This window comes from Pseudophryne corroboree, chromosome 12 (assembly GCF_028390025.1).
Source record: "Pseudophryne corroboree isolate aPseCor3 chromosome 12, aPseCor3.hap2, whole genome shotgun sequence".
Taxonomy (NCBI): domain Eukaryota; kingdom Metazoa; phylum Chordata; class Amphibia; order Anura; family Myobatrachidae; genus Pseudophryne; species Pseudophryne corroboree.
The window spans coordinates 105,427,298-105,454,232 of NC_086455.1; the positions used below are offsets into that span (position 1 = coordinate 105,427,298).

Below are 26,935 nucleotides of genomic sequence, written 5' to 3' on the forward strand. Positions count from 1 at the left end.
AGTCCACAACACTCCCAAACCAGGTCAGTGGTAGTATTCATATAATTCTCCAGTCGCCCGCACAGACTTCACTAACACCGGGTTCACAAAACCTCAGTCATGACAGTAGGAACTGGCCACATGGACCCGGCCGAAAGTGTTTGTCTGACGCAGGACCTCCTAAGCAATATTGCAGGACGCTTGGAGGGTTTGGAGTCGACTCAGCATCAATTAGCACAGTGTCTGCAGCGGAATTCTTTCACCAGAGATTCTCTGACCTTCTGCACTAAGACTCCTGACCAACTGCAGATTGTCTTCCAGATGTTATTACAGTTACAAGAACTTTTGTCTAGTATTCTTTCTGTGATGCCTGATCTCTTCAGGAATACTACCAACGTTGTTGATCCTGTTTTGTCCCATCCAGTTAATAGAGTCTATTCCTCTGTGCAAGGAAAAGTTGTTCATCAGAGCTATCCACGGCCCAAACTCTCTAAAGCTGAACGCCAGCGGCGTAGGGAGCTACACCTCTGTCTTTACTGTGGAAATTCCGGTCATTTTGTTAAAGATTGCATTCTTCGTAAGTCAGGGAATGGTGACAAATCTCAGTTTCACAGTGCTCATGTCTACAAGTCATCCACAGTAGCCGATCCTGCTACTGCTGACAGGGGTATCAAGATGGCTACTCTGAAAGAGACTCAAATTTATGACTGGGGTCCGGTGATTAAAAGACCTTATCCCAAGTTGGGTGTCCAGAGAAGAATATTCAAGCCATTTAGAGTCACAGAGGAGTCCGTGTCTTCAGCCCAAGAAGGGGCATCCGTGTCTTCAGCCCAAGGAGGGGCGTCCGTGTCTTCAGCCCAAGGAGGGCGTCCGTGTCTTCAGCCCAAGGAGGGGCGTCCGTGTCTTCAGCCCAAGGAGGGGCGTCCGTGTCTTCAGCCCAAGGAGTGGCGTCCGTGTCTTCAGCCCAAGGAGTGGCGTCCGTGTCTTCAGCCCAAGGAGGGGCGTCCGTGTCTTCAGCCCAAGGAGGGGCGTCCGTGTCTTCAGCCCAAGGAGGGGCGTCCGTGTCTTCAGCCCAAGGAGGGGCGTCTGTGTCTTCAGCCCAAGGAGGGGCGTCCGTGTCTTCAGCCCAACGAGGGGCGTCTGTGTCTTTAGCCCCAGAGAGGGGTTCAGAGGGTCCAGCCCCAGAGAGTCTTCAGAGTGCTGCCCAGCCAGAGAGACTTCAGAGTGCTGCCCAGCCAGAGAGACTTCAGAGTGCTGCCCAGCCAGAGAGACTACAGAGTGCTGCCCAGCCAGAGAGACTACAGAGTGCTGCCCAGCCAGAGAGACTACAGAGTGCTGCCCAGCCAGAGAGACTACAGAGTGCTGCCCAGCCAGAGAGACTACAGAGTGCTGCCCAGCCAGAGAGACTACAGAGTGCTGCCCAGCCAGAGAGACTACAGAGTGCTGCCCAGCCAGAGAGACTACAGAGTGCTGCCCAGCCAGAGAGACTACAGAGTGCTGCCCAGCCAGAGAGACTACAGAGTGCTGCCCAGCCAGAGAGACTACAGAGTGCTGCCCAGCCGGAGAGACTACAGAGTGCTGCCCAGCCAGAGAGACTACAGAGTGCTGCCCAGCCAGAGAGACTACAGAGTGCTGCCCAGCCAGAGAGACTACAGAGTGCTGCCCAGCCAGTGAGTCTACAGAGTGCTGCCCAGCCAGAGAGTCTACAGAGTGCTGCCCAGCGTCGTGAAGAGGGGGCTCTTGCTTCAGCCCAGCCCCGTGAAGAGGGGGCTCTTGCTTCAGCCCAGCCCCGTGAAGAGGGGGTTCTTGCCTCAGCCCAGCCCCGTGATGAGGGGGCTCCTGCCGGTCCAGCAATACTCCAGGCCCAGCCTGGTCAGTCCGTCTCGGTTCCAGCCGGTCCAGCAATACTCCAGGCCCAGCCTGGTCAGTCCGTCCCGGTTCCAGCCGGTCCAGCAATACTCCAGGCCCAGCCTGGTCAGTCCGTCCCGGTTCCAGCCGGTCCAGCAATACTCCAGGCCCAGCCTGGTCAGTCCGTCCCGGTTCCAGCCGGTCCAGCAATACTCCAGGTCCAGCCTGGTCAGTCCGTCCCGGTTCCAGCCGGTCCAGCAATACTCCAGGTCCAGCCTGGTCAGTCCGTCCCGGTTCCAGCCGGTCCAGCAATACTCCAGGTCCAGCCTGGTCAGTTCGTCCCGGTTCCAGCCGGTCCAGCAATACTCCAGGTCCAGCCTGGTCAGTCCGTCCCGGTTCCAGCCGGTCCAGCAATACTCCAGGCTCTGCCTGGTCAGTCCGTCCCGGTTCCAGCCGGTCCAGCAATACTCCAGGTCCAGCCTGGTCAGTCCGTCCCGGTTCCAGCCGGTCCAGCAATACTCCAGGCCCAGCCTTGTAAGTCTCCTTTGGCTCCAGCCAATTCAAGTATCCTCGGATCCAATCCAGTACTACTCGTCCAGCCAAAAATTTCTCCAGTTCCAGCCTCTAAGTTTTCGTCTGATGGTTTACCACCTATTTACTTTGATGGAGATTTATTGCAATATGCCGCTCTGGTTGAACAATTTCTCTCTCGGATGGAGTCTGACCCTTCAGGTGCAGTAACGCCTTCCAACGTTACTCGATATCTGTTCCTGGCATTCAGAGGAAGAGCTTTGGAGTGGGCCAACATGCTTTTTGAGAGTAATGATCCGGTGTTCCATGACTTACAGACTTTTAGTAATGCTGTGGTTAAAGAATTCGGTCCTAAAATTTTGGAATCTGACTTGGTAAAAGAATCACACTCTAAAGGGAATGCACAAGGAAGTTTGTGCTGTCCTCCCAGGGATAATCTCAGAATCTCCTTCGGTAAGAATTCGACCATTAAAATTGCTCATGTAGGAGTCTCTCCTAGCCCAGAGAATTTAAAACTCCAGTGCACCTCCTTTTCATCTGCAAACTGTGTATCCAAAGAAGATTGGTATCTTCCAATAGACTTGGACTCAGACTCTGAATTTGATCCAGTTCATGATGCTACTTCTTTCAGGGGAGGTCCTATGTTTTCTAAGGAAGTTTTTTCTTTACCGGAGATTCCACTCTCCCTGGTCAAAACCAAATGTTCCCGTAAGAAGAGGCATCAACGAAGGTCCTAAATTCTTCCGTATGAATTTCTCAAGTTCCTCTAAGATTCAAGATGGGTGTCCGGAGTCCACCCTTGAAGAGGGGGATACTGTCACAATCCTGACTGTAGGTTTCATATTTGGTGACTTACCCCTGCCATCTGTCCCGGATCCTGTGTCTTTTACTCACTGAGTTAAACAGGTTGTCAGCACTATCAGTTTTCCTGCGTTCTCTGCCTGAAAGGTAATAGTTAATTAGCTCCACCTGTGGTGATCTCCTGTGTGAGGCTGAATTCAGTAATATGAAGTTCAGGCTTCAGTGTTCTCTCGGCCTGCTAGGCCTCATTCTACATCACAGCCTAGTCTGGAGTAGTCACATGACAGTGACTGTTCACCTGATCCAGAGTTGTCCAATCCTCTGCCAGCCTGAGACTCTCTGCATCACCTAATCCTGCTCACCAATCACCAAGGACCAGGAAGTATAAGTCAGGAGGCTGAGTTGGAAACTGGGCCAGTTCCTTGTGTCACACTCACAGCTATGTGTGGGTCTTCAAGCTGAGCTCCCTAAAGGTAACCTTTATACTCTAGTTCCTGTGAAAACTCTGTTCCTTGTTACCCTGTTTGGTTTACTTTTGTGTTGCCACTGATGATCACTATTTCCACGAGTCTCAAAGTAAAGGCACAGCTGCAGTGGTTCATCTTAAAGGCACAGTATTATATTCCATAGTCTCAACTGAAAACCACAGCTGCCGTGGTTCATCTTTACTGCTGTTGTAGTTGTGATCTCCAGAGCTCCCGTATCCCTGCAGCATCTCCGTGCCTCAGCATCTCAGTGCCTCAGCACCTCCGTGCCTCAGTACCTCAGCGCCTCCGTGCCTCAGCGCCTCCATGCCTCAGCATCTCTGTGCCTCAGCACCTCAGCGTCTCAGTACCTCCGTGCCTCAGTACCTCAGTGCCTCCGTGCCTCAGTACCTCTGTGCCTCAGTACCTCCGTGCCTCAGTACCTCCGTGCCTCAGTATCTCCGTGCCTCAGCACCTCGTGCCTCCAGCATCTCCGTGCTTCAGCATCTCCGTGCTTCAGCATCTCCGTGCTTCCAGCATCTCAGTGCATCCAAGCACCTCAGTGCCTCCAAGCACCTCAGTGTCTCTACGCACCCGTGTCTCCAAGCACTTCCGTGCCTCCTAGCACCTCAGTGTCTCCAAGCATCCAGTGCACTTTAGCGCAGTTGTACCTGGTATTCTTCACTGATTCATCAGCGCCTTTCCAGTTCTGTCTTTCAGGAGACCTTCAGCGTTCACACGTGCCCCCTGTCTGCCGACCTAATCCTGCATGGGGAGAACCTAGATTCGGCCATCTCTGCTGCGGTTCCTCTTCCCAGTCACCGGAAGAAGCCCCGAGTCCACAACACTCCCAAACCAGGTCAGTGGTAGTATTCATATAATTCTCCAGTCGCCCGCACAGACTTCACTAACACCGGGTTCACAAAACCTCAGTCATGACACCAGCATATTCACCATATCCCCTTGTAATATATATTATATAACAATTGTGATAAAAGCGCTGGTAAAGTGATAAACGGGAAATATGTTTGTCTTATGTTTTTTACCTATGTGATTTAAACCCCCAGGAAATGTCTGTTCTGCTAAACAGACTTGATTAGAGTTTGGGTTTTTACTAAAAGCCGGATAAGGGGTCCTGGGGTATTGATGTGAGAGAAAAGAGGGCTCCAATCATAAAGCACATTTTGCGATTTTGGGCCTTCAGATGAGAGCAGGCTAATTAGTGCCTGCACTTATGAGAGGCTGAAATTAGCTGGGTCTGGGCTTTGCTCAGTGTCTCACTACCTCATACTTGCCTACTCTCCTGGAATGGCTGGAAGACTCCCGTAAATCGGGTGACCCTCCCGGCCCCCCGGAAGAGCAGTCAAGTCTCCCGATTTTTAATGTCCCCCCCCGCCCGGCCGCCCACTTAGTGAGTAAAGAGGGCGGTCCGGGCAGTCGATGACGCGATTCTTGCTGAATCGCGTCATCATAACCACGCCCTCTGCTGTATAATGCCCGTAATTGCGTCTTTACAGAGCAGGGGGCATGGATAAAAGTATGTGCCGTGATAACCCCACCCCTGTTCCGCTTCCCCCGCCCCTGTTCTACCTCCGCTCCGCCTCCTATTCGTGTTATAGCCCTGTCCCGCCCCCCTGCTAAGCCGACCTGGTTGCTCTCTCACGGAGAGCGCAGCCAGGATGTCTGCATGTATGCACTACCTGGGGATAAGGCAGCAGGCCTGTTATAATAAACTGTGATTTACTGACTGTAAGTACTGTGCATATGTCTGTGTTTGCAGTAGGGGCATTAGGTCCTACCACTCTAAGAGAGGGAAAAATCACTCCAATAGCTCCTAATACCATAAACCTTAATTGTGTGTAGCACTCAAAGTAGGAAAATTCAGCAAAAAGAGGGTCATTAGTCAAACACATATTTGAATACTTAAAATATCAATAATACTTAAAATATCAACGTGGTTAATCCGGGGGTAACATGAGTTATAGTAGCTAACTAGTCATAAAACATTATTTAGCAAGTATGTAGAATCATCACAACTTAAAACAGATTGAACACAATGGGCAATTTGCCTCTATTCAACCTCAAATACTATGTTACCATGTTACTATGAATCACATATCTAAAAGATAGGATTTTTAAGGGTTACTTGCCATCCAACAACTAACACAGGTGTTGGGGAGCTATCGTACTGTACCTGTATGTGTTTTATTATATTTAATAATAAAATTCAGGTTATCCAAAGCCTCGCTTGTCTTCCCTTGCAGAAGGTAAATTAAATGTCTATGCCAGTATGCATCTAGCAGTTGTGGCTCAAGTTTGATAACCTGCAGTAAAGAACAGATAAGGTCACACAGCAGGAAATACAGGACAGATAAGTAATTATTCTTTAGTAAACGTGCAGTGTGTGTTGATGAGGACAGTCTACTGCTGCAGTGCATATGCAGATAAACTTACAGCTCATACAGAAACAGAAACCATGGAACAAAACATAAAAAAACAGGTAAAAGAACTAACTAGGCTTTTTGAGCAATTCAGCAAAGGGTGAATAGTGTCACTGCGCTAGTGGGGTCATTCCGACCCGTTCGCACTGCTGCGATGGTTCGGAACTGCACATGTGCGGCGGCCGCATTGCGCAGGTGCGTCTTTGCCCGCAGTTACGCCGCGTATGAGGAAAGCGGCTGCAGCGGCGACCACAAAAAGGTTGACAGGAGGAAGGCGTTCCGGGGCATCAACTCACCGTTTTCCGGGCGTGGAGATCCAAACCCAGGCATTTAGTGGGCAGATATCTGACGTCAATTCCGGGATTGCTGGATCCATCGCACAGGGTAAGTAACTGCAGGGCTAGTCTTGTTTTACACAAAACTTTTTTAGCATAGCAGGGCTGCACAAGCAATCGCAGCCCTGCTATGCTAAAATACACTCCCCCATAGGCAGTGTCTAGTTGATTGCACAAGCACCAAAAATTTGCTATGTGCAATCAACTCAGAATGACCCCCTATGTGGGAGTTATCAAGCTGACAAATGGGGTGTTGTCCATAGCAACCAATGGGAAGCGTTTAAAAAACAGCTAGCCGGGATCCAGGCGGTCACAATGCCAACGCCGGAATCCAGATTAGTGGTGTATTGCTGCCGTCGGAATACAAGGTAAGTGATGTCGACCTTTTGACCCTGTCGACCTTTTGTGCTGTCTACCTTTTTTATGTCGACCTTTTGACCCTGTCGACCTTTTGACCCTGTTGACCTAGTGTCTGTCTAACATATGGTGTCTATCTATCAACCGGATACCGCAATAGACTGCTTTGAAGCAGGACACCCAATTTTATTGATATCATAGAGAATAACAAGCGGGTCAGATTTCCTGTGATAAGCTGTTCTCTTTACATACACCTTCAAAGCCCTCACAACATCCAAAGACTTTGAAGTAGAAGAGGTGTCCATCACAGCCGGAAACAACAATAGGTTGGTTGATGTGAAAAGCGGACACCACCTTAGGAAGAAATTTCTGACAAGTTCTGAGTTCAGCTCTGTCCTCATGGAAAATTAAGTAGGGACTCTTGTGAGATAACGCTCCTAGTTCACACGTCTTGCTGAGGACAAGGCCAACAGTGTGACGGTCTTCCACGTAAGGTACTTTACGTCAACCTCCTGTAATGGTTCAAACCAGTCCGATTGGAGGAAGTGCAGCACCAAATTAAGATCCCAAGGTGCCGTGGGAGGCACAAAGGGAGGCTGGATGTGCAGAACACCTTTCAAGAATGTCTGGACCTCAGGGAGAGAAGCCAATTGTTTCTGAAAGAAAATAGACAAAGCCGAAACCTGGACTTTAATGGAACCTAGGCGTAGGCCGACATCCACTTCCGACTGCAGAAAAAGCAGGAGACGTCCCAGTTGAAATTCCACTGCGGAATATTGTCTGCTCTCACACCAAGAGACATACTTCTTCCATATCCGGTGGTAATGTTTAGACGTTACCCCTTTCCTGGCTTGGATCATTGTCAGGATGACCTTGTCAGGAATCCCTCTCCTGGCTACCTCCATGCCGTTAAACGTAGCCATGGTAAGTCTTGATAAACAAACAGACCCTTTACAGAAGATCCTCGCGAAGAGGCATAGGCCCCGGATCTTCGAGGAGCATCTCCATAAGGTCCGCGTACCAGGCCCTTCTTGGCCAGTCCGGAGCAATGAGTATTTCCTAAACCTTTTCCCTTCTTATTCTTTTTAAAATTCTTGGGATCAGTGGAGGTGGAGGAAACATGTACACCATCTAGTAGACCCATGGAGTCGTCAGAGCGTCTACCACCACTGCCGGTGGGTCTCTCGACCTGGAACAATACCGCTTGAGCTTCTTGTTGAGAAGAGAGGCCATCATGTCGATTTGTGTATCATGTCGCCATCGTGTCAAGCACCTGAACACTTCCGTGTGAAGGCTCCACTCCACCGGGTGCAGGTCGTGTCTGCTGAGGAAGTCTGCTTCACAGTTGTCTTCTCCCGGAATGAAGATGGCCGTCAACACCACAGCGTGTTTTTCCGCCCAGAGGAGAATTTTTGACACCTCTGACATTGCTGCTCTGCTTTTCGTGTCTGTTTACGTATACCACCGTCACATTGTCCGACTGGACTTGAATGGCCTGATTCCGAAGTAGGGATGAGGCCTGCAGAAGGGCGTTGTAGAAAGCCCTGAGTTCCAGGATGTTTATTGGAAGAATTACTTCCTGACTTGACCATATTCCTTGAAACTGCACCCCCTAGGTGACTGCTTCTCAACCCCTGAGGCTTGCATCTGTGGTTAGCAGAATCCAATTCTGAATCCTGAACCACCGACCCTCGATGAGGTAAGAAGTCTGTAGCCACCACAGAAGGGAGATCCTGGCTCTTGGTGACAGGCAAATCCTCTGGTGTATGTGAAGATGCGATCCGGACCATTTGTCCAATAGAACCAGCTGGAAGGGCCTCACATGAAACCCTCCGTACTGAAGTGACTCGTAAGAGGCCACCATTTTCCCCAGAAGACGAATGCACAGATGCACCGAGATCCGGGTTGGCTTCAGGACAACTTGAACCATCGACTGGATTTCCATAGCCTTCTCCAAGGGAAGGAACGCTCTCTGAGATTTCATGTCCAGTATCATTCCCAGGAAGGAAAGCCTCTGCGTCAGTTCCAGGTGAGATTTTGGTAAGTTCAGAATCCACCCGTGATCCAGGAGTAGTCTGGTTGAGAGGCAAATACTGTTCATCAACCGCTCCCTTTTCGGTGCCTTAATCTGAAGATCATCCAGGTATGGCATTATGTTCACTCCCTGTTTGCAGAGTAGAAACATCATCTCTGCCATCACTTTGGTGAACACTCTCGGTGCCGTGAAGAAACCAAATGGAACTGGTAGTGGCAGTCCTGCAGTGCAAACCATAGATAAGCCTGATGAGGCGGCCAGGTCGGAAAGTGAAGGTACTGTTATGCACACCAGTGCCTGCAGGAATGTACTGGTGTTTGAACTGTTATACACACCAGTGCCTGCAGGAATGTACTGGTATCTGAACAGAGAGGGATGCAAAACAAATGAACTCGCAGACAGACTGGGAAATATGACATAACGTACACAGAAGGTGATAGGGTAACAAAACCAACACAGAGTGAACAGAGAAGCCCAGAGGCTAAGAAACTGGGTGTCTCCCTAGTATTAGAAATGCTCAGATGGAAAAAGCAAGATGTTGTGTTTTAATACGTAGAGAACCCGAAATGCTGTTGCTAAGGGCAACAGCAAAACCCTAAAGGGTTACCAACGGGTGTGGCAGTAAACTCCTTGGTCAGAGATGGAATAATAGACACAAGGAGAGTCTCCACAATCCTAATTCTCACTTGCAGGGCCCAGGTTCAGCTTACTGCCACTAAACTGACACATGGACGCCCTGCACAGTGAGAGAGGATTATGCAGGCAGGTCTGAAAGTACAGCCACAAACCTGCTGGGTTCACAGGATAGCAAAAGAACCTCAGCAGGCTAAACGACTGACTCCAGTCTTACTGCTAGGTCTGGATTGGCAGAGTGTAATACCAAATGCCCAGGCCTATTTGCAGTAAGCAACAACAAAATACAAAGCTACACAGTACTGGCTAACTTTCAGGAACTGACTAACCAACAAAGATTCAGCAGCATCTGCTTAACCTGAGAAGAGGCCTTATAAAGCAGGTGCTGTCCACGCCCCCCTCAGACCTCACAGACTGTGAGCACAAAAACCAGCACCGGATCCCATGCCTGTAACCACTGCACAGCAAAAGACCCGAACCGGAGTATCAGCTGCGCTCAGGTTACTCCGCTAGCACTTGTCTCCCGGTTGCCATGACGACGTGGCAGCACAGGGCAGGAGACCCTAACAGTACCCCCCCTCTGACGAGGGGTCAAAGAACCCCTACCACCGGGTTTATCGGGGAACTGCGAGAAGAAAGAGCGTATCAGTCTGGGGGCATGAAGATCACAACTGCGCACCCACGACCGCTCCTCCGGGCCATACCCCTTCCAGTGCACCAAAAATGACAGCCGACCCCGAACCATCTTGGAGTCAAGAATCCTTTCAACAACAAACTCCCTCTGGCCACGTATCAGAAGAGGGGAAGGTCTTCCACTGGAAGAAGGATTACTAATCGCCCGTTTTAAAAGGGAACAATGAAATGTTTTATTGATACCCAAAGAACGGGGCAGATCTAACTGAAATGCCACCGGATTGATAACCCTGGTGATCTTATAAGGGCCGATGAACCGGGGGCCTAACTTATGAGATGGCTGTCTCAACTTCAAATTCTTGGTAGACAACCAGACGAAGTCTCCTAATTTGAAGCTGCAGGGTCTTTTCCGCTTATCAAAAACCCTTTTGGTCACTAATGACACAGACACAAGGGCTTTCTTCACTTTCCTCCAAATACCTCTAAGGACCGAAACCACAGAGGAACCACCAGGCGTGGAGTCCAGGGGGTCAAAAGAATTGGCCTTAGGATAATGCCCATACACACAAAGGAAGAGAGAGATCCCTGTAGCAGAGTGAGCCGCGTTGTTATAGGCAAACTCCGCCATTGACAGATGAGCAACCCAGTCAGTCTGACACTTGGAGACATAACACCTGAGGAACTGCTCCAAGGTCTGGTTCACCCTTTCAGTCTGCCCATTAGACTGCGGATGGTAGCCTGACGACAAGCTGACAGAAATCTGGAGATCGGAACAAAATGCCCTCCAGAATTTGGCCACAAACTGGGATCCGCGGTCAGAGACCACATCAAGTGGCAACCCGTGGAGGCGCACAACATGCAGCATAAATAATTCAGACAGGCGTCTGGCCGATGGCAGCCCAACCAGTGGAACGAAGTGCGCCATCTTCGAAAACCTGTCAACGACAACCCAGATGGCTGTCATCCCAGAGGATTTGGGCAAGTCCACAACAAAATCCATTGAAATGTGGGTCCATGGCTTAGATGGAATAGAGAGTGGATGTAATGGGCCAACAGGAACCCCTCTAGGAGTCTTATTTCGGGCACAGATGTCACATGCCCGAACCCACTGATCCACATCCTTAACCACCGAGGGCCACCACACCGCCCTAGATAGCAACTCCCGAGTTCTGGCAATACCCGGGTGACCTGCCGACTTCTTGGCATGGAATTCCAGGAACACTCGCTGTCTTAACCTAGGAGGCACAAACAAAAGACCTACCGGAAGGTCTGGAGGAGCCTGCTCCTGTGCTCTAAGGACTAATGACAAGAGGTCCTGGGTAATGCCCACTTTAATACATGATGGGGACACAATGGGCAACGGCTCCTCGGTGGTCTCCTGGATTGGAGCAAAACTCCGCGAGAGCGCATCAGCCTTGATGTTTTTTGACCCAGGGCGATATGTTATCAAAAAATTAAAGCGAGCAAAAAACAAAGCCCATCGTGCCTGCCTGGCATTGAGATGCTTCGCTGACTCTAAATATGCCAAATTCTTATGGCCGGTGAGAATTGAGACCACAAACTTAGCCCCCTCAAGCCAGTGTCTCCACTCCTCGAGTGCATCCTTAATAGCCAACAATTCCCGGTTACCCACGTCATAATTCATCTCGGCAGGCGAAAATTTACGGGAAAAGTAAGCACAGGGATGAAGGCGATTATCAGACACTCCCATCTGAGAGAGCACTGCCCCAATACCCATCTCAGAGGCATCCACATCCACCACAAAAGGACGCTCTGGATCTGGGTGTCGCAGCACCTTGGCCGAGACAAATGCCCTTTTGAGACGGGCAAAAGCCGCTTTGGCCTCACGAGACCAGTGAGCAACATCCGCCCCTTTCTTAGTGAGTGCCACCAAGGGCGCCACTATAGACGAAAATCCAGCGATAAATCGTCTATAAAAATTTGCAAAGCCCAGGAAACGCTGAAGCGCCTTCAAACTAGTGGGCTGCACCCAATCCAGGACTGCCTGTACCTTGGAACCCTCCATTTGGAAACCTTCTGGGGAGATAATATATCCTAGAAATGCGATTTGCTGAACTTCAAATTCGCACTTCTCCAGCTTCGCCCCAAGCCGGTGGTCTCTGAGTTTCTGGAGGACTAAGCGTACATGCTTCCGATGTTCCTCCAGGGAATGGGAGAAGATTAGGATGTCATCTAAGTATACAACTAAGAATCTATCCAAATATTCCCTGAGCACATCGTTCATGAAATCCTGGAAGACTGCCGGGGCATTACAGAGCCCAAAAGGCATCACCAAATATTCATAATGCCCTGAGTGGGTATTAAAGGCAGTCTTCCATTCATCCCCCTCTCTTATTCGGATTAGATTGTACGCACCGCGTAGGTCAATCTTAGAAAAAATGGTGGCAGTACGAAGCTGGTCAAACAAGACCGAAATGAGAGGCAGTGGGTATGAGTTTTTAATCGTGATACGGTTCAATTCCCTGAAGTCGATGCAGGGTCGCAATGAACCGTCCTTTTTACCCACGAAGAAGAACCCCGACCCAACTGGAGACTGTGAAGGTCTGATAAATCCTTTAGCCAAGTTCTCCTGAATGTACTCTGCCATAGCCTGAGTCTCAGGACGTGACAGGGAGTACAACCTGCTCTTGGGAAGCTTAGCATTCGGCAACAAATCAATGGCACAGTCATAGGGGCGATGGGGAGGTAGTACCTCTGCAACTTTTTTGGAGAACACGTCCGCAAAATCTGCATAACACCCTGGCAATCCTGGCAAACTAAGCTGTGAGAGCCTGACTGGAAGGCTCAAGCAACTCCTGAAACAATCAGTACCCCAACTAAGAATCTCCCCAGAGACCCAGTCAAATTGAGGATTGTGGGCCCTTAACCAGGGTAACCCCAACACCAATGGGGCAAAAGTACAGACAGTCACATAAAAGGACAATTTTTCAGAGTGTGTGGCTCCAATAAACAAAGAAATCTGGCTAGTGCAAGAGGTAATTTTACCCTGGGATAATGGTTCCCCGTTTAACCCACAAATCTCAATTTCCGACGCCAAGGGTACTAAGGAAACAGAGTGTTTCAGGGCGAATTGGCGGTCCATAAAAACCCCGTCGGCCCCACTGTCCACAAAGGCCTCAGTCTTGACAGTTTGACCGAGGATCTTCAAGGTCACCGGAATGATAAAAGTCTTCTTGGGAAATTCTGACTTCTGGCCTGACAGGATATTTCCCATCACCCTCAGGCCCTGAAGTTTTCCGGCTTTTCTGGGCATGATACTACCACATAACCCTTATTCCCACAGTACAAACACAACCCCTGCTGTCTCCTCCGCGTCTTCTCATGCGAGGAGAGGCGGGTAGCCCCAATCTGCATAGGCTCCTCGGAAAATTCCTCAGAGTCTGAGGTTCCCTTGGGAAAGAAGGAAACCTCGGTCTCCCTTTCAAGCCTACGCTCTCTCAGCCGTCTATCCACCCGGATGGATAACTGCATGAGCTGATCCAAGCTATCAGGCAAGGGATATTGTACCAGTTGGTCTTTTATCTGGTTAGAAAGACCTCTTCGGTACTGGTGTCTCAGGGCTGGGTCATTCCACTGGGTATCATGGGCCAACCTCCGAAACTCCGTACAGTAAACCTCAACTGGCCTTCGCCCTTGCTTAAGGATCGAAATCTGAGCCTCGGCTGAGGCCGTCTTGTCAGGGTCATCATACAACATGCCCAGTGCCGTAAAAAAAGCATCAACACTTTTAAGCGACGGACAGTCAGGCTGCAACCCATATGCCCAGACCTGTGGGTCTCCTTGTAGCAAGGAAATCACTATGCCCACCCGCTGAATCTCTGACCCAGAAGACTGAGGCCTAAGCTGGAAATATAACTTGCAGCTCTCCTTGAAACAAAAGAACTGCGAGCGATCTCCAGAAAAACGATCCGGAAGATTTACTTTCGGCTCCTTAACCCCTAAAGGTGCTGCTGCTGCGGGAGCTCCGCCAGCGGCCTGGGAGGTGTGCATTTTAATGGACAAATCATTAAATTGACGAGTCAGGACCTGCACCTGATCGACCACCTGTTGCAACGTATTTTGAGGGGTATGCTCCATATTCCCACAAAATTTCAACAGGAGTATTGGGCTGCTGAATATGTTATGCACACCAGTGCCTGCAGGAATGTACTGGTGTTTGAACTGTTATACACACCAGTGCCTGCAGGAATGTACTGGTATCTGAACAGAGAGGGATGCAAAACAAATGAACTCACAGACAGACTGGGAAATATGACATAACGTACACAGAAGGTGATAGGGTAACAAAACCAACACAGAGTGAACAGAGAAGCCCAGAGGCTAAGAAACTGGGTGTCTCCCTAGTATTAGAAATGCTCAGATGGAAAAAGCAAGATGTTGTGTTTTAATACGTAGAGAACCCGAAATGCTGTTGCTAAGGGCAACAGCAAAACCCTAAAGGGTTACCAACGGGTGTGGCAGTAAACTCCTTGGTCAGAGATGGAATAATAGACACAAGGAGAGTCTCCACAATCCTAATTCTCACTTGCAGGGCCCAGGTTCAGCTTACTGCCACTAAACTGACACATGGACGCCCTGCACAGTGAGAGAGGATTATGCAGGCAGGTCTGAAAGTACAGCCACAAACCTGCTGGGTTCACAGGATAGCAAAAGAACCTCAGCAGGCTAAACGACTGACTCCAGTCTTACTGCTAGGTCTGGATTGGCAGAGTGTAATACCAAATGCCCAGGCCTATTTGCAGTAAGCAACAACAAAATACAAAGCTACACAGTACTGGCTAACTTTCAGGAACTGACTAACCAACAAAGATTCAGCAGCATCTGCTTAACCTGAGAAGAGGCCTTATAAAGCAGGTGCTGTCCACGCCCCCCTCAGACCTCACAGACTGTGAGCACAAAAACCAGCACCGGATCCCATGCCTGTAACCACTGCACAGCAAAAGACCCGAACCGGAGTATCAGCTGCGCTCAGGTTACTCCGCTAGCACTTGTCTCCCGGTTGCCATGACGACGTGGCAGCACAGGGCAGGAGACCCTAACAGGTACGCATCCTTGATATCCAGACACACTAGGAATTCCCCCTCCTCTAGACCTGAGATCACCGCTCTCAGAGACTGCATCTTGAATTTGAACACTCGTAAGTATGGGTTCAATGACTTGTGGTTCAAAATCGGTCTTACCGAACTATCCGGTTTCAGTACTACAAACAGGTTGGAATAATATCGCTTGTTTTGCAGATGAGGTGGAACTGGAACAATGACCTGAGTCTGTACCAGTTTTTGAATGGCATCCTGTAAAGTTATACTTGCTTCCTGTGAAACTGGTAAGCCTGATTAGAGGAATCTATGCGGTGGGAGCTCCTGGAACTCCAGTCTATAGCCCTGGGAAATAAGATCTATGACCCAGGGACCCTGGCATGATGTTGTCCAGATGTGACGGAAAAATTTTAGTTGGGCTCCCACCTGCCAGTCTTCCAGGCATCACGGTCCACAGAACTTGATCTCTGTTCCTGTGAACCTGCAATTGCTGGTTTTCATGGTTTACCTCTAGCGCCTCTGGTGGCTGTAGAAGAATCTCTGGTTTTGCCCTTAAACTTGGCAGTCTGAAAGGACTGTAGATTAGGTGGACTTACCCGCCGGTAGCTTTGGAGATCCATTTGTCTAGTTTATCTCCAAATAAGGCCTCTCCTGTGAGGGTAGGCCTTCCACGCCTTTCCTGGAGTCCGTATTGGCAGTCCACTGGCGTAGTCATAAGCCTCTGCGTGCTGACACTGCCATAGCAGTGGTGCATGCATTAAGCAAGCCTATATCTTTTATGGCTAACACCATAAAATTTGAAGAGTCCTGTATATGTTGCAGGGGTAAAATAATCTCCCCCTTAGGGAAGTAACCTAACCCCTCAATAAGGTTACCTGACCATTTTGTGATGGCCTTAGTAATCCACCCACATGCTATAGTGGGTCTCTCTGTGCCACTCCAGCAGCTGTATACAAAGATTTGAGTGTATTCTCAATTCTACAATCAGCCGTGTCTTTTAGGGAGGCTACACCAGCGTCAGGCTATACAATTTTATGTGACAGCCTGGATCCACTATCGGTGGATTTTCACATTTTTTCCTATCCTCCTATGAGAGCCTCTATTCCCTGTGACAGAGTTGCCTTCCCCACCTCTGCATCCACCTCCCCCTCCTCCATGTCTGACCCCTCCTCATCAGTCATACTGCAGGATATGGGCCAAAGGATGTTTTTGCGGACAAATGGTAGGAGACTGAGACACTGGTTTGGGTACTGAGTCTCTGTTCATAAACTCAGTCATCGATTATCTTAAGTACTGCATCTCTTTCTCATTGTGGGACAATTTAGTCCCCTAATGGAATCAAGCCAAGCAGGTTCTGTCCCGCTAGCCTGGGAGGGTGTACTGCACTGTGACCCGCTAACCGGGACGCCGGCTTAGTACTCACCACTCTTCTATCTTCTGGCTCTGTTACGGGTGGCGGCGCGCTGCGGGAATGTACGCTCTCTGTGGTGGGGCTGGCGAATAGTTCCCTCAGGAGCTAGTATCCTGTCAGCGGGGAATGGGACCATTAACCCTTCAAGAGGTTGGGGCGTTCCCGCTCCTAAGTCCCACGAAGCAGGCAGGCTCGTGCCATCCAGTCCTGCCTGAAAATAACAAACAGAGACAATAAATGCAGCAAACTCTTCTGGAGCTTCCAGAGACGTGACCAGCTCCTCCGGGTACATTTTCTAAACTGAGTCTGGTAGGAGGGGCATAGAGGGAGGAGCCAGTGCATACTATCAAATTCTTAAAGTGCCCAAGGCTCCTAGTGGACCCGTCTATACCCCATGGTACTAAATGGATTCCCAGTATCCTCTAGGACGTAAGAGAAATAAAAACACAGTATGCGCATGTGCATTGACTTCTATGGGCTGCATTGGCTGCAGCCAATAGAAGCACATTATGGCTGCCATGGAGAACTTGAACATGCAAGCACGCATGCTCCCCGATCTCCTCAGCGGCTTCTATGCACTGCAAAATATGCTGCAGTCCTAGAAGCACATTTACCGCTGGCAGAGAGACTTTCTATTGGAAGCTATATCTGCTGATCAAAGTCCTGCATGTGATTAGCAGATTGTGCTTCCAATAGGAAGTCACTGCAATCACCCATTTCAGACAAAAAGGCCTTAATCAGAAGCATCAAACGCGTCTAGCAGGTTACATTTGGAGACTTGGAGAGATGACTTGGGAAACCTACCTTTGCCTGATCAGTGAGCAGGTGCACCGGTCCGGGACTTGGAAGCTCCAGCCCTGTGTCCTTTGGAGGAGGGTAATCATGTGGTACCTGATTGACAGTGGCCCGTGGGAATCAAACCACTATTGTATATATGCAGGTCTGACTTTATTTGATAAGCTGATCTATTTGTACAGTGGATGCACCATTGTGTAACATGTTCTTACTAAACTGTTTTTACTTGATGGAGATAAAGGTAGAGTCTCCATTTTGTATTTCACAGGCAGCAATTACAGGTGTTTGCACAGATTTTAAATGATCTTTGTTTTATATTGACCTCTTGTACCTGTTGACCTTAACCACTGTGGACTTTTTGTACCTGTTGACCTATAGTACCTGTCGACCTAATGCATGTCGAACTAAATACTGCAGATCTTCTATAACACTGAAAAGCACTTGTGGCCAGAAGTCCTCCTGAGCCACATGTTAAATGGTGTCCACGGCACTGAAGGGGTTAGCCCTCTGTGCCGGCGCCATTTGAAGGGACAATGGACGATTGGCGCCACTTTTAAAAAGACACTGGCGCTACCCACCATCAGAAACGTACATCTCTGAATCAGGGCCATTAAACAACGATAAGAATAGACAGCAGAAAAAAAGAAGGTGAATTTGTTTAATTATAAAGAATGAGATAAATACAACTTTATTACAAGTTACAGTATTTACCACAGGAGGATTAGTTTCAAAATGGATTGCTTGCACAGGGGCTAGCTCTCTAATAGTTAGGCAATGAATACCAGGGCCGGATCTAGACCTTGTGGCGCCCAGGGTGAAAAAATAGGGGTGTGGCTTCATGAAGAAGGGGCTTGGTCAGTTACGCCCCCTGTAGCGGTGCCCTCAGTAGTTGTACCTGCTAGTTGCGCCACTTACAAAAATAAATAATTAATTCTCACAATTCCCGACCGCTGCTGCCCTCCCTCTCCGGCCGCCGGCGCCGCTCCCCGGATCTATGGGAGAGACGTCATGACGTCTCTCCCATAGCACCACATAGACACTAGAGGTCAATTATGACCTCTAGCGTCTATGTGCCGCTCCCACAATGCAGTGCGGTGCGTAATGACTTCATCGCGCACCGCACAGCACTGCATCTATACAGCACCGGGTGGCACCAGTAGCACGGCGCTCTCAGGAAGGCGGCGCCCCGGGCAAAAATCCTGCTTGCACGTAGCAAGATCCGCTACTGATGAATACACAAAGATACAATCCTGGGCGTATATATGGAAAAGTAGTATCAACTGGTCAGTGTGAGTTCATATACAGACAATGGTAAAGCAGTACAGCAAATTATAAAACTAGGCACATTTTATAGAGACTGAATTCAGTTAAAGAATCATTTATGTAATTATCAGGGGTAAATTTACGAAAGCTTCTAAAACAGATAATTGGTGATCAGATGCTATCATTTTCTAAAAGGCAATAGAGAAATTACAGACAGCATCTGATTGGTTGCTGTGATGTTAGTGTATTAGAATGCTTAATATTTGTAGACACTCCCTTAGTAATATGTGTAAGCCTGAATCTTCAGTGATGGTTCCTAGGACCAGGGGGAAGCTGGGAAGTGGGTGGTCCAGTGTGCAGTGTGTCTGGAGTTGGTGATGGAATAAACAGCACAGCAGTGAACTCACATGTCTGTGTCCTGATGACTGGATTTAAAAACATATGAACAAAACATGAGTTTAACTTGGACTGCTAGTGCTCTCAGAGTGTGACAGAATCCTGCAGAAGTCTGTATGGCTGTGATACTCAGTGTCTGCGAAGCCTGCCGTGTGCTCCTCTCTTCAAACAGTGAGTAACCATGGATAAACTAGCTCCTCCAACCGGCATGCTGATGTCTGCTAACTTGTCTGAAAACTGGAAAAGATTTAAGCAAAGGTTTAATATATATCTTGCTGCATGTGGAGCTGATACAGAGGCTGACAAAACTAAGGCATCCATTTTCCTCCATGTGATAGGAGAGGATGTGCTGGACATTTGTAATAGTTTTCAGTTTGATGAGGGGCAGAATATGGTGCTATCTTCTATGATGCAAAAGTTTGAAGATTACTTTGTGCCAAGGAAAAATGTGACATATAAAAGATATAAGTTTTTCACCTGTGATCAGAAGTCTGGAGATGGATTTGATCAGTATGTTACAGAACTGCAATCACTCAGTAAAACCTGTGAGTTTGGTGATTTCAAGGATTCACTGATTAGAGATCGTATTGTCTGTGGGATACCTGATAATGGACTCAGAGAGAGACTGCTGAGAGAGCAAGAACTAACACTAGACAAGGCAGTGACTATGTGTAGATCTGTAGAAATAACTAGATTTCAAGCCAAAAAGTTACACAAGGAAGCTGATGTACAGCACGTACATGTGGTGCAGAAAACAGAGCCAAGCAAACCTCCATTCTCAAGAATGAAGCAGTCTAAGCCACAGTCTAACAAGGAAATGTGTAGTAGTTGTGGAAATGCTCACAATTCTAAAATGTGCCCTGCTTATGGTAAAACCTGCATGAAATGTGGTAGACTTAATCACTTTGTCAAATGCTGTAAAATGAAAAGTGAAACCAAAGTGCATGCTATTAAACAAACAGAGGAATTTTTTGTGGATTGCATTGAACTTTGCAGTGCAGATAAGAAAGAATGGATTGTCCTTTTAACTGTGAACGAGATTGTCATTCCCTTTAAGCTTGATACTGGCGCGCAGGTGAATTTAATATTGTTTCAAGACTATAAGACTTTTAGAGTAAAACCTAAAATTCATCCAGCCAAAGTGAAAGTTACAGGGTACACTGGGGAGGAAATTCCTGTGAAAAGTACAGGCTTAGTGACACTGAAATATAAGGGACAACAGCTTAAAACATCTCTACTGATTGTGGATAAAAATGTGCAACTGATTCTAGGATTAAGTTCCTGTGAGAAACTAAGCTTGCTAAAGAAAGTTTTTATGGCGACATCACAAGTAGAAGATAACTGCAAATCGATGTTTACAGAATACAGAGACTTGTTTGAAGGTCTAGGTTGTTTGCCTGGAGAGCATAAAATAAATATAGACACGCAAGTTTCTTCAGTGATATACCCCTGTAGAAAAGTGCCGTTTGCGCTGAGAGAAAAACTGAAACAAGAGTTAAATCATATGGAAGCCTTGGGTGTGATACAGAAAGTTGATGAGCCTACTGAATGGGTAAGCTCCTTAGTAATTGTTGAAAAGAAAAATGGACAACTCAGAATATGTCTAGACCTCAGAGATTTAAAGAAAGCTATTAAACGAGAACATTTCAAACTACCAACCAGAGATGAAATCATGTCGCAATTTGCGGGTGCAAAATGGTTCAGTAAATTGGATGCATCATCAGGATTCTGGCAAATGAAGCTAGATGAGGCCAGCTCAAAGCTTTGTACATTTAATACACCAGAAGGTACATACAGATTTCTTCGACTACCATATGGAATATTGTCTGCTCCAGAAGTATATCACAAAAAGATACACATGATTTTTTAACATATTCCAGGTGTTGAAACAATAATGGATGACATTATTGTCTGGGGATCTACAAAGGAAGAACATGATTCAAGATTGAGACAAGTAATGGAACTTGTCAAGAAAGTGAATCTAAAGCTAAACAAGGACAAAAGTGAATTTGTCGTGAATACACTTACCTTTATGGGCGACGTGGTCTCAGATCAAGGTGTAAAACCAGACCCAAGGAAAATATCAGCCATAGTGAACATGGAACGTCCTAACAACAAAGACGACATTAGAAGATTCCTAGGAATGATTACTTACGTATTTTTCGGACCATAAGACGCACCTGACCATAAGACGCACCTAGTTTTTAGAGTAGGAAAACTGGGGAAAAAATATTCTGACCTCTAAGAGATATTTCTGTGATTTCTCAGACTCAAGAATACAGTGCAGCCTTCTGTCAGAGCCAGCATACACAGACACACACACACATATCAGAGCGAGCATACACACACACACACACACACACACACACACACTGACAGTACCAGTGGTTCCCTGCGTCTCCTGAAAAGGGAGGAGGTGGGGGGGTGCGGGGGAGTCACATGACGCCGGCTCTGCTGCTGAGATGTGGCCGCTCTGCGCTCTGATGATGACGGCACAGCAGCAGCAGCAGCAGCATCCAGGACCCGCCGCTACCCGCCGGCCGCCGCTACCCGACAGTACCAGTGGTTCCCTGCTCTCCTGAGGAGGGAGGAGGTATGGGGGAGCGGGGGAGTTACAGGACGCCGGCTCTGCTGCTGAGTTGTGGCCGCTCTGCTGATGACGGCGCAGCAGTAGCATCCAGGACCCGCCGCTACCCGCCAGCCTCCGCTATCCGCCGGCCGCCGCCACTACCCGCTACCCGCAAACGTCTTATTCGCTCCATAAGACGCACATACTTTTTCCCCAAAATTTTTGGGGAGAAAAAGTGCGTCTTATGGTCCGAAAAATACGGTACTTAGGAAAGTTTATTTCTCAACTCTCTGAATGAACAGCCTCTCTTAGATGGTTGTTGGACAAAGATAACGAGTGGATGTGGTCACATGAACAAGAAGAAAGTTGGCAAAACTTGAAACAGATCATTACAGAGCAACCAGTGCTAAAATTCTTTGATCCTGCGAAAAGAATAAGAATTTCAGCAGATGCTTCGCAATTTGGCCTAGGCTCAGTGCTGTTACAAGAACATGAGGATACATGGCAATCAGTAATCTATGCATCAAGAGCACTGACAAGTGCTGAAACAAGGTATGCTCAGATAGAAAAAGAACTTCTAGCGATCACATATGCATGTGAGCGATTTCATCAGTTTGTGTATGGTCAAACATTTACAGTGGAAACTGACCACAAGCCATTGGTAGCTATCATGACTAAATCATTACATGACTGTCCCATGAGAATTCAACGAATGCTTATCAGACTACAGAAATATGATGTACACTTGCTGTACTGTCCCGGCAAATACATGTACATTGCTGATACACTTTCTCGTGCTGTGGACAAAAGTGAAGGTTCCAAAAGTCTGATGGACGAAGACATAGAAGCCTATGTTAATTTGATCGTAGCTTCTCTACCAGTGTCTCTTGCAAGACAAGAACAGATTAGGAAAGAAACTGAGACAGATGACACAATGAAAGTGTTGAAAGATATCATTCTGAAAGGTTGGACAGCAAAAAAACAAGCGTGCCCGCTGTCTATCCATGATTATTGGATGTACCGCAGTGACCTTACAGTTGTCAATGGTATTAGTTACAAAGGCAATAGGTTTGTCATACCTGCACGACTAAGAAAATAAGATTTTACTCACCGGTAAATCTATTTCTCGTAGTCCGTAGTGGATGCTGGGACTCCGTAAGGACCATGGGGATTAGCGGCTCCGCAGGAGACTGGGCACAACTAAAGAAAGCTTTAGGACTACCTGGTGTGCACTGGCTCCTCCCACTAAGACCCTCCTCCAGACCTCAGTTAGGATACTGTGCCCGGAAGAGCTGACACAATAAGGAAGGATTTTGAATCCCGGGTAAGACTCATACCAGCCACACCAATCACACCGTATAACTCGTGATACTATACCCAGTTAACAGTATGATAACAACTGAGCCTCTCAACAGATGGCTCAACAATAACCCTTTAGTTAGGCAATAACTATATACAAGTATTGCAGACAATCCGCACTTGGGATGGGTGCCCAGCATCCACTACGGACTACGAGAAATAGATTTACCGGTGAGTAAAATCTTATTTTCTCTAACGTCCTAAGTGGATGCTGGGACTCCGTAAGGACCATGGGGATTATACCAAAGCTCCCAAACGGGCGGGAGAGTGCGGATGACTCTGCAGCACCGAATGAGCAAACTCTAGGTCCTCCTCAGCCAGGGTATCAAACTTGTAGACTCTTGCAAAAGTGTTTTAACCCGACCAAATAACAGCTCGGCAAATTTGTAAAGCCGAGACCCCTCGGGCAGCCGCCCAAGAAGAGCCCACTTTCCTCGTGGAATGGGCTTTCACAGATTTAGGGTGCGGCATTCCAGCCGCAGAATTTGCAAGTTGAATCGTGCTACAGATCCAGCGAGCAATAGTCTGCTTAGAAGCAGGAGCACCCAGCTTGTTGGGTGCATACAGGATAAATAGCGAGTCAGTTTTCCTGACTCCAGCCGTCCTGGAAACATAAACTTTTCAGGGCCCTGACTACGTCCAGAAAACTTGGAATCCTCCAAGTCCCAAGTAGCCGCAGGCACCACAATAGGTTGGTTCACATGAAAAACTGATACCACATTAGGAAGGAATTGGGAACGAGTCCTCAATTCCGCCTTATCCATATAAAATACAGATAAGGGCATTTGTATGACAAAGCCACCAATTCTGATACACGCCTGGCCGACTCCACTGCCCACAGCATGACCACTTTCCACGTGAGGTATTGTAGCTCCACGGATTTAAGTGGCTCAACTCAATGCGACTTCAGGAAATCCAACACTACGTTGAGATCCCACGGTGCCACTGGAGGCACAAACTGGGGTTGACTATGCAGCACTCCCTTAACAAAAGTCTGAACTTCAGGCAGTGAAGCCAGTTCTATTTTGGAAGAAAATCGATAGAGCCGAAATCTGGACCTTAATGGAACCCAATTTTAGGCCCATAGTCACCTCTGACTTGTAGGAAGTGCAGAAAGCGACCTAGCTGAAATTCCTCCTTTGGGGCCTTACTGGCCTCACAGCACGCAACATATTTCCGCCATATGCGGTGATAATGGTTTGCGTTCACTTCTTTCCTAGCTTTAAATAGCGTAGGGATAACTTCCTCTGGAATGCCCTTTTCCTTCAGGATCCGGCGTTCAACCGCCATGCCGTCAAACGCAGCCGCGGTACGTCTTGGAACAGACAGGCCCCCTGCTGCAGCAGGTCCTGTCTGAGCGGCAGAGGCCATGGGTCCTCTGAGATCATTTCTTGGAGTTCTGGGTACCAAGCTCTTCTTGGCCACCCGGAACAATGAGTATAGTTCTTACTCCTCTCCTTCTTATTATTCTCATTACCCTGGGTATGAGAGGCAGAGAAGGGAACACATACACCGACTGGTACACCCACAGTGTTACCAGAGCGTCCACAGCTATCGCCTGAGGGTCCCTTGACCTGGCGCAATATCTTTGTAGCTTTTTGTTGAGGCGGGACGCCATCCTGTCCACCTGTGGCCTTTCCCCACGGTGTACAATCATTTGGAAGACTTCTGGATGAAGTCCCCACTCTCTCGGGTGGAGGTCGTGTCTGCTGAGAAAGTCTGCTTCTCAGTTGTCCACTCCGGGAATGAACACTGCTGACAGTGCTAACACATGATTTTCCGCCCATCGGAGAATCCTTGTGGCTTCTGCCATCGCCATCCTGCTTCTTGTGCCGCCCTGTCGGTTTACATGAGCGACCGCCGTGATGTTGTCTGACTGGATCAGCACCGGCCGGTGTTGAAGCAGGGGTTTAGCCTGACTTAGGGCATTGTAAATGGCCCAAAGTTCCAGAACATTTATGTGTAGGGAAGTCTCCTGACTTTTCCATAGGCCTTGGAAGTTTCTTCCCTGTGTGACTGCCCCCCAGCCTTGAAGGCTGGCATCCGTGGTCACCAGGACCCAGTCCTGTATGCCGAATCTGCGGCCCCCTAGAAGATGTGCAGTCACCACCACAGCGACACCCTGGCCCTTGGAGACAGGGTTATCCGCCGATGCATCTGAGAATGCGACCCGGACCACTTGTCCAACAGATCCCACTGGAAGATCCTTGCATGGGACTTGGCGAATGGAAATTCTTCGTAAGAAGCTACCATCTTTCCCAAGGCTCGCGTGCATAGATGCACCGATACCTGTATTTGTATTAGGAGGTCTCCGTCTAGAGACGCCAACTCCTTGGACTTCTCCTCCGGGAGAAACCCTTTTTATCCTGTTCTGTGTCCAGAACCATACCCAGGAACAGTAGACGCGTCGTAGGAACCAGCTGTGACTTTGGAATATTCAGAATCCAGCCGTGCTGTTGTAGCACTTCCCGAGATAGTGCTACTCCGACGAACAACTGCTCCCTGGACCTCGCCTTTATAAGGAGATCGTCCAAGTACGGGATAAGTACTTCGGCCATTACCTTGGTAAATACCCTCGGTGCCGGGGACAGACCAACGGCAATGTCTGGAATTGGTAATGACAATCCTGTACCACAATTTTGAGATACACCTGGTGACGAGGGTAAATAGGGACATGCAGGTAAGTATCCTTGATGTCCAGTGATACCCTGAAATTTTCCAGGCTTGCAATAATCGCCCTGAGCGATTCCATTTTGAACTTGAACCTTCGTATATAAGCGTTCAAGGATTTCAATTTTAGAATGGGTCTCACCGAACCGTCTGGTTTCGGTACCACAACATTTTGGAATAGTAACCCCGGCCTTGTTGAAAGAGGGGTACCTTGATTTCACCTGCTGGAAGTACAGCTTGTGAATTGCCGCCAGTACTACCTTTCTCCGAGGGCAGCAGGCAAAGCTGATGTGAGGCAACGGCGAGGGGGAGTCGTCTCGAACTCCAGCCTGTATCCCTGTGATACTACTTGCAGAACCTAGGGATCCACCTGTGGGCAAGCCCACTGATCCCTGCAGTTCCCGAGACGCGCCCCCACCGCACCTGTCTCCACCTGTGGAGCCCCAGCGTCATGCGGTGGACTCAGAGGAAGCGAGGGAAGATATTTGATCCTGGAACTGGCTGACTGGTGCAGCTTTTTCCTTCTTCCCTTGTCTCTGTGCAGAAAGGAAGCGCCTTTGACCCGCTTGCTTTTCTGAAGCCGAAAGGACTGTACCTGAAAATACGGTGCTTTCTTTAGGCTTTTGTGAGGAAACCTGAGGTAAAAAAAATTCTTCCCAGCTGTTGCTGTGGATACGAGGTCCCAGAGACCATCCCCAAACAATTCCTCACCCTTATAAAGCAGAATCTCCATGTGCCTTTTAAATGCAGCATCACCTGTCCACTGCCGGGTTTCTACTACCCTCCTGGCAGAATGGACATTGCATTCATTCTGGATGCCAGCCGGCAAATATCCCTCTGTGCATTCTTTATATATAAGACAACGTCTTAAATATGCTCAATGTTAGCAAATATTATTATCCCTGTCTTAGCGTATTAATATTATCTGACAGGGTGTCAGACCACGCTGTAGCAGCACTATTTATGCTGAGGCAATTGCAGGTTTCAGTATATAACCTGAGTGTGTAAATACAGACTTCAGGATCGCCTCCTGCTTTTTATCAGCAGGTTCCTTCAAGGTGGCCATATCCTAAGACGGCAGTGCCACCTTTTGACAAACGTGTGAGCGCCTTATCCACCCTAAGGGATATCTCCCAACGTGACCTATCCTCTGGCGGGAAAGGGTACGCCATCAGTAACTTTTTAGAAATTACCAGTTTCTTATCGGGGGAAACCACACTTCTTTACACACTTCATTCATTAATCTGATGGGGGAACAAAACAGTGGCTGTTTTTTCTCCCCAAAAATAAAACCCCTTTTATGTGGTACTTGGGTTCATGTCAGAAAATGCGTAACACATTTTTCATTGCCGAGATCA

The 26,935-nt window shown here is 48.2% G+C and overlaps 1 protein-coding gene across 1 annotated transcript in view; it reads right to left on the reverse strand.

Moving 5' to 3' along the window:
- The window catches only part of TTC6 (tetratricopeptide repeat domain 6), a 660,756-nt gene that overhangs the window by 321,193 nt on the left and 312,628 nt on the right, over positions 1 to 26,935 (reverse strand). The window contains exon 13 of the mRNA XM_063947843.1: positions 5,818 to 5,947. Within this exon, the coding sequence (XP_063803913.1) occupies positions 5,818 to 5,947 (130 nt within the window). The remainder of the gene's footprint in view (positions 1 to 5,817; positions 5,948 to 26,935) is intronic.